Raw genomic sequence first — 10,046 nt, 5'->3', positions numbered from 1 at the left:
TTGTTGACATTCAGAGGTTGGCAACAGCATGCCCAGAGCCCCCTGGGATCCCACCCCTCCTGCTGGACCAGCTTTGACTCTGCACCTCCTCCTACTTGAATGTACAACCTATTCCCACTGTTTGTTAGCTCCAGTCAAGTGGGATTAAAGGGGGGGGGGGGGCGTCTAATGCCAGGTTCTTGGCTTGGATCTAGAATCCCATCCATTGTCCAGGATCCAGAAGAGGCAGACCATGCTGACAGCTGCAGGCTTGGGAGGGTCCTTGTACACCAGGCTCTCCTAGGGAGCCGATGGACCCTGTGGCATGTGCCCATGGGATGGACTCCACCCCTTCTCTCCAGGGGTGGGTTGGCACTGTCTCTCCTATATGTGATCATGGGCATAAGCATCTGGGGCTGCTGGGACAGACTGAAGAGTAGGAGGTATAGAGGGTGTAAGAAGAGGCCAAGGGTAGTAGAAGAGAAAGGAGACAAGGGGAGAGGGGTGGGGGTGAGCAGAGATGCTCAGGAAGAAGTTACCAAGTCACTTGGCTTTCTTTGCTGCAAACCAGTTCACCCATGAGTCTCACAGAACTGGAAGCCTGGGAGACGCAAAACAGTAGACCTCTGAAAGAAACCCTAGACACCACTTCTTTGGAAGACATGATACCAGACACCAAGTACTTCACAGTCCAGCTGGAGAGCAGACCTCCATGCATGAAGGAGCTATTGTGACAACGTGTAAACTCAGACCCGAGGGGTCAGGCAGGTGATGCAGATACTCTAGCTTTCCCATGTGGACAATCATGTTGTCCATAAATGGAGACAGTTTTATTTCTTCCTTTCCAATCCATATGCCTTTTATTTCTCTTTCCTTATTCCACAGGTGAGACCCCCACCCCCCAACATTGACAAGGTGCGGGTAGGAGCCAACATCCTCGCCTTGTTCTGGGTATTGAAGGAAATCTTTCAATCTTTCCCTATTTAGTATGCTGTGAGCTGTAGGTTCTCTGAGGATGCCTTTCATCAGACTGAGAAAGTTCTCCTTTAACCTAAATTTGCTGAGAATTTTTATCATTAAGGGGTGGTTTTTTGTTTTTTTTTTTTTTTGCCATGCTGTGGCTTGTGAGATCTTATTTCCTGACCAGGGATAGAACCTGGGGCCCCTGCAGTAAGATTGCTGAGTCCTAACCACTGGACCACCAGGGAATTACTCTGAATTTTCTTAAGTGCTTTTTCTGTGTCATTGTCATTCACATTTCATTGGCAAAGCCTGTTATACCTGCCCCAAAGTGGCGGGATACCAGCTAAGGGCCAGAGGTGGCAGCTGTGGCAACAGGCCAAGCCCTTGACCCTGCCAGGCTGAGAGTGTCCTGGAGGGCAGCAGGGCTCCTCTCCTCCAGCTAAGATGGTTCACCAGCCTGCCCAGATTCTGCCAGCTTGCTGGATTTACCTAGGATATCTTCATCCCTCCCACTCACCACCGCCAGGGAAGGGGGCACCCAGGACCAGTCCGCCCAGGAGGAGGAACATGGAACCAGGGCCCCACCCGCTCCTGGCGTCTACAGGAGTCCATGGACCTGCTGCTACAGCGTGCCTGTGTTAGTCACTCAGTCATGTCCGACTCTTTGCGACCCCGTGGACTGTATGAACGGTAGCCTGCCAGACTCCTCTGTCCATGGAATCCTCCAGGAAAGAATACTGGAGTGGGTTGCCATTTCCTTCTCTCCAGTTATACAAACTGGAAACGAAGATTCAAGAAAACTTTTTTTTTTTTTTAAAGCATTTATTTCTGGCTGTGCTGGATCTTGGTTGCTGCGTGGGCTTTCTCTAGTTGCGGGTAAGCGGGGTCTACTCTCTGGTTGTGGTGCATGGGCTTCTCATTGCGGTGGCTTCTCCGGTTGCAGAGCACCGGCTCTAGGGTGCGCGGGGGCTTCAGTAGATGCCGCTCCTGGGCTCTATCTAGAGCACAGGCTCAATAGATGTGGTGCATTGAGTTTAGTTACTCTGAGGCATGTGGGATCTTCCTGGACCAGGGATCGAGTCCATGTCTCCAGCATTGGCAGGCGGATTCTTTACCTCTGAGCCACCAAAAAAGACCCTCAAGAAAACAAGTATTTGCATAAGGTTTCCGACAGATGAAGGCAGCCGCAAACCTAGGTACCAGAACTTGCAGTTCCCTGACCTGGCTTCCTTTAGCCTGCTGAGCTGGTCCAACACCCTGGACAGCGCCTGCCACTGGCGCGAGCAGAAGGCCGGAGTGTCCGGATCAGGTGCCCATGCGAGGGCCCAGGTGGGGCCAACCTGGCGCAGCCAACAGGCCGACACCTTCGCCCCCCGCAACCCCCACCCCCGACGTTGGTTCAAAGGGTCAAGCCCCGCCCCCTCCAGGCCCCCGAGCCCCCTTTGAAGTGCTGATGCGGGCTGGAAGGGGCCACTTCACACCCCGGGGCTCGGGGATAAAGCGGTCGCCGGCCGCCAGCCCCCGGACGCGCCGCCGCTGCCATGGCCCAGTCCCTGTGCCCTCCGCTCGCTGAGTCCTGGATGCTCGCGGCAGGCTGGGGTCCAGCTCAGCCGCCGCAGGCCGCCGGCGCGGACTGCGGCTGCTCCCCGGCTTCGTCCCCGGACTCGTGGGGCAGCGTCCCGGCCTGCAGCCCCGTGCCGAGCCCCGGGAGCCCGGCCACCCGCGCCTCCCTCCGCGGGCCGGCAGCAGGGAGGCGAGGCGCGCGCGGCGGCCGCCTGGGCGCTGGGCAGCGGCAGAGCGCCAGCGAGCGCGAGAAGCTGCGCATGCGCACGCTCGCCCGCGCCCTCCACGAGCTGCGCCGCTTCCTGCCTCCGTCCGTGGCGCCCGCCGGCCAGAGCCTGACCAAGATCGAGACGCTGCGCCTGGCCATCCGCTACATCGGACACCTGTCGGCCGTGCTGGGCCTCAGCGAGGACAGCCTGCAGCGCCGGCGCCGGCAACGCGGCGACGCGCCGCCCCCTCGGGGCTGCGCGCTGTGCCCCGACGGCCGCCCCGCAGAGGCGCAGACGCTAGGCTGCTGCTCCGGCTCTGCCGCGGGCGCCGCGGTGTCCTGGGGGTCCCCGCCCGCCTGCCCCGGAGTCCTGGCAGCGCCCGAGCTGCGTGACCCTCCGGTGCTTAACGACCGCGGGGCGGCGTGCCCGGAAGGACCGGCGATGGAGCCGAGCCCCTCATCCCCGGTTAGTATCGCCCTTCTTCGCGCGGAACTCCCTCCCGGCTCAGCGCCGTCGTAGGGTGGCACTACCTACCGTCTCATAGCCCCACCTCACACTCCGGGGATCAGCCCCCCGTGGGGCTCCCCCACCGGCGGCCCGGCCTCGCCTGCTCGCTCTCTGGAGCGACACGGTTGGCGTGCGCGGGGCGCCCGAGCGGCCAGGGGAGGGAGGGAGACACTGGGGACGCCGAAGGCCCCCATGAGAGCGGAGCTCGCGAGCGCGGACACCCAGCTCGGCGGCCCCACGCTGAGGACCACGCTGTCCCCTGTCTCCTCCAGCTCTTTCCCGGCGACGTACTGGCCCTGCTGGAGACCTCGATGCCCCTCTTGCCCCTGGAGTGGCCGCCGGCCTGAGAAGTTGAAGTGACGGCGGACATCTGGCGCCCAGTTCTGTGAGCACCGACGCCTTTTTGGCCTCCGCGCCTTCGAAGCGGTCCCTCTCCAGACTCCCTTTCCTGAAAGAGGGCACCGGAGATACCGGCATGGGCATCGCTGAAAGTGAAAGCCGGTCCCCACCTAGGACGGACTTCCGCAACCCCTCCCGTGATGGAGGGGCTCAGAGGGTAGACACTTGGACACAGGGAGGAGCTCTGCCTAGTATGTATTTATTTATTTGTGAATAAACTCGGTGCTGGTGTCAGTTGGCAAGTTCTTCCTCCACGGGGACACAAAGCTTCCCTCCCCTCCCCCAAAGGACGTCAGGGATTTGGGAGTCCCCAAAGCACACAGCCTCAGACCCCTTCCTCCTTGCCCCCAGCCCGGTCTTAGCACCTCTTTACTCCCGACGGGCCCGCCTGAAGGGGGCGGGGCTTCATTTGAGAAAGCGGCAGAAGCTGTCTGTCCACCCTTTCTTTGAACCTGAATAAAACCAAGTATCTGTAGAAAATGCGTTTCCATTAGTGCATACTTACTGTGCACCGGGTCTTTACACATTTTATTCCTAAGTAATTATTTTGTAGAAGGATAAACCAAGGATGAGCACTCAAGCCCAAGTATGGCTTCCAGAATCCGAGCTCTCGGCCCTGCTTTTGCCTGCTCCATTTTTTCTGGGGTCTGACAGGACACCCTCTCCAAGGGCTCACTTCATGTGTCCCAAGTCCGACGGCCCTTGTGCTGGAGCATCAAGGCCTGGACCCTGGGATTCTCCCATCTTCCTTCACTCTGGTTTCGCTCCCATGTTGTTTAGGGACATAAAAGAACACAGGTGGGTCAGTCCCAAGTTTAAATAGCTGTGACCTCCCAGAGGCCTGGCTCAGGCAAGATGAGAGGTCCATCGGTTGTATCCAGATCTACAGAGCTGACCTAGAACTAGGCTTGGATTCAGATTAGGGAAGTGCTGTACCAGGGAAGGGGAAACCTGGGTTCATTCAGGGGGTCTGGTGAGCAGTCAAGCCTGGGGGTTGGTGAGGTGGGGGAAGGGGTCTCCTCAGCCATCTATGGATGCTCAGTTCTTCCCCTCTGCCCCGCTCAAGCATCTTTGAAATACTGACCTTGGCATTTTTAAAAAGACCTTTATTGAGATATAATTTATACCATGAAATGCATTCAAGTACATAATTCAATGGTTTTAGTATATTCTTTTTGTTGTTGTTGTTGTTGATCTTTTTTTTTTCTTTTTATTATTATTATTATTGGTCATACATTGATATGAATATGGGTTTTAGTATATTCATAGTTAGGTAACCATCACCACTGTCTTATTTTGGGTCATTTTTACTACTACCCCTCAAAAGAGACCCTGTAACCATTTAGCAGTGATTCCCTGTTACTCCATCCCCCTATTCTCCACCCCAGCCCCCTCATCTGTTTCTTCTAGCTCTACAGATTTGCCTATTCTGGACTTTTCATATGAATGAAAGCATCATATTTTCTCGTGTATCAGTACTTCATTTATATTTATTGATCAGTAATATTCCATTGCACGGGTGTAGCACGGTTTATCTATTTATAGGTTGATTTTGATTTGTTTTGAAACCACTTCAGAGATCATTCCCAATGCTCTGGCCCAGGCCAGGAGGGGCAATAACTCAGAGTGGGGTGGGGGTCACAGTGTGTAATCCAGGAGTCCTGGCGCACCCTGGCCAGCATTTGGTTATAGAGAGTGGGATCCAAAAGCAGAGGCCCCGCAGGGGGCGGGACCTCACACCTTCACTGACCCTCCCCCTTCCCGCGCCTCCGCCCCCAACTCTCTCTTCCCTCCCAGGGCCCTAAGGAGCTGAGCGGGAAGTCTTCTCCAGGACCCTGCCCAGTTTAGAAAAATCTATTTGCATGGTAAAGGCCCCGTGGTTTAGGACGGGGAATTAAAGTTATTAGCAAGTCTTTTCATAGATAAGTGGGGCTCATCGGCCAACCCCCTCCCCTGGGGTGCGCCTCCCCTCGCTCTCCGAGCCCTGGAGCGGCCCACTGTTTATTAGCACCTGGGTGTGAATTTCCATTAACACGTCCCCGCTAATAAGAGGGCTGGAGATGGGAAGGGGCGCCTCCCACCCCTCCCGCAGCCCCACCCGCTTCCTGGGCCGGCCCCGCTCGCACCTATCGGGAGGAGGGCCGAGAGCGGCGCTCAGGTAAGTGAGCCCTGGGCGAGGGCGCGCTGTCAGTTCTCTGCTAACCTGGTGAGCCTAGCCGTTCGTTAGCGGGGCCGTGTGGAGGATGGGACGTTGAGACAGGAAGATCAGGGGCCGCGCTGAGACTGGGGCCCGGGTGTGACTCCAGGGCCGGTGTGCTTCCCCGCGGGCGCATAGCCTTTGCGACAGCTGAGCAGGCACAGAGGGTGCTGGGTGGCGCGTCCCCTCACCGTGGGGGGCTGGTCCGGAGCGGGCTGGGCGCAGGCCTGCTGGAAGGTGGGTAGGGGGCGGAGGATGGCATCAGCGGCGGATCCTGCCCGGCCTGGTCGCCGCTGGCCGCCTTCGCAGCCCCAGGGGTCAGAACCGTCATGTTGGAGAAACACACATAACGGAGCAACCAGACGAGCCGGGTCTGTGTTTAAGGCTTTAAATTGACCAGCTGGGGGCTTCCCTGGCTGTCCAATGGTTAAGACTCCCGGCTTCCAATGTGGGTTCCATCCGGGGTCAGGAACTTAGATAGAATTCCACATGCCCTGAGGAATGGTCAAAGGCTAAAGGAGAATGCTATTTTTATATATTGCTAAAAAATAAAATGTTTAAAAAAATAAATCCAACAACTAATTTCAAGTCATTTTAGCCTCAGATCCACAGGTGAGGTGGGCAGGTGGTGGGGCACCTGTAGCTATTTTACAGATGAGGACACTGGAGCGCAGAAAAAGAACAAGGAAATTTTCACAAAGCTAGTATACCTGGTTGGGGCTTCCCAGGTGGTGCAGTGAAAAGAATCCACCAGCCAGCGCAGGAGATGGAAGAGACATGGGTTTGATCCCTGAGCTGGGAAAATCCCCTGGAGAAGGAAATGGCAACCCATTCCAATATCTTTGCCTGGAGAATCCCCATGGACAGAGGAGCCTGGTGGAGTACAGTCCATGGGGTCTCAAAAAGTCAAACATGACTGAGCGACTAAACAACAACAAAGTATACCTGTTTATTGGGTGGCAACATTGGTGAGTGGTACTGAACAGATCTGGTCTTTGCTGTAGCCTGTCAAGCAAGTAGTATGTATGTGTGTTGAGGGGTGTGAAATAAAGCTCCTAAAGCACGTGGCCCACCAGTGGCATCACCGGCAGGGAGCTGCAGCTGTATTTTGTAGATGCTAATGCTGGATGGGTCAGTGTTTTCAGGAGGGGCAGCTAAGTGGATCAGTTGACATTGAAGACATTGATTCAAGGACACACCACATGGGTCACCAGATGAACCCAGGGCTGGAGGGGAGGGCTGGTGGGCAGGAGTTATCTGTATCAGCAGAGGGCAGACTGTCCCAGGAGCCAGGCTGGAAAGCTGGGCTCAGACTTGAGCGAGTGGGTGGTGCGCCTGGTGGAGGGCCATGCTGTGCTAAATGAACAGGCTATCTAAGGGGCAGAGCACGTGGATGCCCCAGGATTCTCAGGATTCTGAAACACCCCCGCCTGGAGAACCAGGCTGGCCCAGGGCTCAGGAAGGAAGCCAGCCCTAACTGCAAGGCCCCAATTATCCCAGGGTGAGGCCAGGGCCACTTTGTCCACTCTTCCCCTCCGCCCCCTCCCCACCCAGGTACAGACCCTGCTTTTGCACAACCCCGAGGGTGAGTGCCTCCTAAACTCTGTGCCCTGGACACTCAGCCGCGTCCTAATGTTCCCTGAGAAAACCCAGGGCTGTTGGTGCTTCTCAGGGGCCCTGTCTCCCAGAGGGCAGGGACCTTTTTGGGGGGCACAGCCCCAGGAGTGCACCAGCTCCATGGGGGGTGGGGCTAGAGCCCTGGATTCCCCAGCCTAGTGCCACCTGAGCCTCTTCTGCCCACCTTCTGGTCCTTTGCCGGCCCTGGTTCCCTCTCCCTTATCCCTCTGTGGATCCAGCATGTAAGGTTCCCTGTGAATGCCCCAACCCCCCATTGCTCTCCCCACCCACACTAGGAAGTGAGGAGGTACCTGGTGTTGGCAGCATGTGACTTTGGAAAGGGTGGACAGGGCACTTCCCTTGTCTTGGCCTGCTCAGCACCCCTCCTACTCTTGTCCCTTACAGCCTGTCATTTTCTTTTCTCCAGACAGCTCTCCCTTCCTTAGTTTGGGTGGCCGTGACCTCCATGCCCCTCTAGGGACGGGCACATGTGCAGGTTTAAACAGTCATCACAGTGAGTGGTTCAGGGACGTGACCATGTGCAGGCCAGTGAGGAGCAGGCTCGGGACTTTGCTGGAACCACTGAGAAAGGGACAGTCACCGTGGGTGCTGTTAGTGGTCATTTTGCCACCCAAGCAGAAGGGCCTACCTAAAAAAGGGAATCAAAACCGGGGGGTGGGGACTTCCCTGGTGATCCAGTAGCTAAGACTCTATGCTCCCAATGCAGAGGACCCAGGTTCAATCCCTGGTCAGGGAACTAGCTCCTACATGCTGAAACTAAGACCTGGTGTAGCCAAATAAGTAAATAAAGAAAAATAGATACTAAAACAAAACAAAACAAAAATAAACAATTTGACCTGGGGCCAACCACATGGAAAGCATTATGTCTAGACTTTTATACTCCATGAGCCAACAAATTCTCCTTGTTGCTGAAGTTAGTTTTAGTTGGGTTTCTGACTTTTGCTATTGAAAAAGTCCACCAGGATTTGATAAGGCTGTTCCAAGTCTTGACTACAGTCTCAATTTTCCTCTTTGTTAGATGGGGATAATCATACTTACATTTTACAAAGTGACGTAAGGCTTTTATCTAAAATACAGAGACCCCGGTAGATGCACTGTAAATGTCAGTTCCCCGTCACATTTAGGTGGTGTGTAAAGCCAAGACAATCATCCTAAATTTTTCTTCCTTATCTCAGAGGGACCTGCCAGCCACCATGCCTACTGTGTAGAGGAAAAGGATACTATAGAGCGTTTTGTTTTTGTTTTTGTTTCCTGCTGTGTTTTCATTCTCATGATGAGGACGGCAAGGGGCAGAGTGTCTCAGGTGGGGATCTCTTTATCCAGGGCGCATTCAACTAGTCAGTATCAGCGCCATGAGGGAGGTGCATGCCAACAAAGACTGTGTATAACTCGGGAGAAGGTGGATGGGGACACAGAAACAGTTCAGTTCAGTCACTTAGTCATGTCTGACTCTTTGAGACCCTGTGGACTACAGCACACCAGGCCTCCCTGTCCATCACCAACTCCTGGAGTTTACTCAAACTCATGTCCATTGAGTCAGTGATGCCATCCAACCATTTCATCCCTGTTGTCCCCTTCTCCCACCTTCAAACTTTCCTAGCATCAGGGTCTTTTCAAATGAGTCAGTTCTTCACATCAGGTGGCCAAAGTATTGGAGTTTCAGTTTCAGCATCAGTCCTTCCAATGAACATTCAGGACTGATTTCCTTTAAAAATGGACTGGTTGGATCTCCTTGCAGTTCAAAGGACTCTTAAGAGTCTTCTCCAACACCATAGTTCAAAAGCATCGATTCTTTGGCGCTCAGCTTTCTTTATGGTCCAACTCTCACATCCATACATGACCACTGGAAAAACCATAGCCTTGACAAGATGGACCTGTGTTGGCAAAGTAACGTCTCTGCTTTTTAATATGCTGTCTAGGTATGGTCACAAACCATGCAAGCATTCAGCCTTGGTAGGCGGTCTTGGGAGAGGCTGGGGTGCACTAACTACCTGCAGTTCTCAAAGGCACCACATGGTGTCTTCAGAGAGGCAGGCGTAAGCTTTGAGCGGCAGGGGACTGACTCCACCCATTTTCCTGGGAAGGACAGCTTCTAGAACAGAATAAGGCACCTCTGCGCCTCCCTCCTAGGCCCCCAGCACCTCTAGGGTTCCCAGGCAGCAGACAAGAGGAAGATAATTCCTGCCTGCCCTCACTGTGCCTCTCACACCTGTGTGACCTCAGGTAGTCAGTCAACCACTCTGAGCCTCAGCCTCTCCAGAGTGAGTCCACAAAGGTTATGAAACCGCGAAGAGTGGGCAGACAAGTGGGCCAAGAGAAAAGGGGGCCACACAGAGCCGGGCGGACTGGGTGTCTTGCTTACTTGAGCAGAGTGGCTCCTGCTCTCCTTGTGGGCCTATGAGGCGAACCGTCCTCACCAGGCCTGGGACTCTGGCTGACCTCATTGCCTGGGCCCTGCTGGGGGTCTGGACTGAGTGGGAACGAAGGATACACACCACAGCCGCTTTGGAGTCTGGAAACAATATCGCTGTTTATTTAGGTGACATCTGCCCTCCTAAGCATTCTGACGAGTGGCTTACTCGTCAGGTTTA

At 55.0% G+C, this 10,046-nt stretch overlaps 1 protein-coding gene across 1 annotated transcript; it reads left to right on the top strand.

The window, feature by feature from the left end:
- Positions 1–2,033: 2,033 nt before the first annotated feature.
- Positions 2,034–4,087, top strand: MESP1 (mesoderm posterior bHLH transcription factor 1). Its single transcript, XM_061159607.1, has 2 exons — positions 2,034–3,179; positions 3,494–4,087. Exons 1-2 carry the CDS (start codon positions 2,484–2,486, stop codon positions 3,566–3,568), a joined length of 771 nt encoding a protein of 256 aa, XP_061015590.1. The 5' UTR covers positions 2,034–2,483; the 3' UTR covers positions 3,569–4,087.
- Positions 4,088–10,046: the final 5,959 nt, after the last annotated feature.

This window comes from Dama dama, chromosome 13, assembly GCF_033118175.1.
Source record: "Dama dama isolate Ldn47 chromosome 13, ASM3311817v1, whole genome shotgun sequence".
NCBI classification, from domain to species: Eukaryota; Metazoa; Chordata; class Mammalia; order Artiodactyla; family Cervidae; genus Dama; species Dama dama.
Note: the sequence above shows the minus strand (reverse complement) of the source record. Positions and strands in the feature narration are given on the sequence as shown.

Bases quoted from the DNA above. Each gene is read 5' to 3' on its own strand.
- MESP1 (XM_061159607.1), top strand. From the start codon at position 2,484: ATGGCCCAGTCCCTGTGCCCTCCGCTCGCTGAGTCCTGGATGCTCGCG. The intron at 3,180-3,493 runs GTTAGTATCGCC...TGTCTCCTCCAG, and splicing joins AGCCGAGCCCCTCATCCCCG to CTCTTTCCCGGCGACGTACT.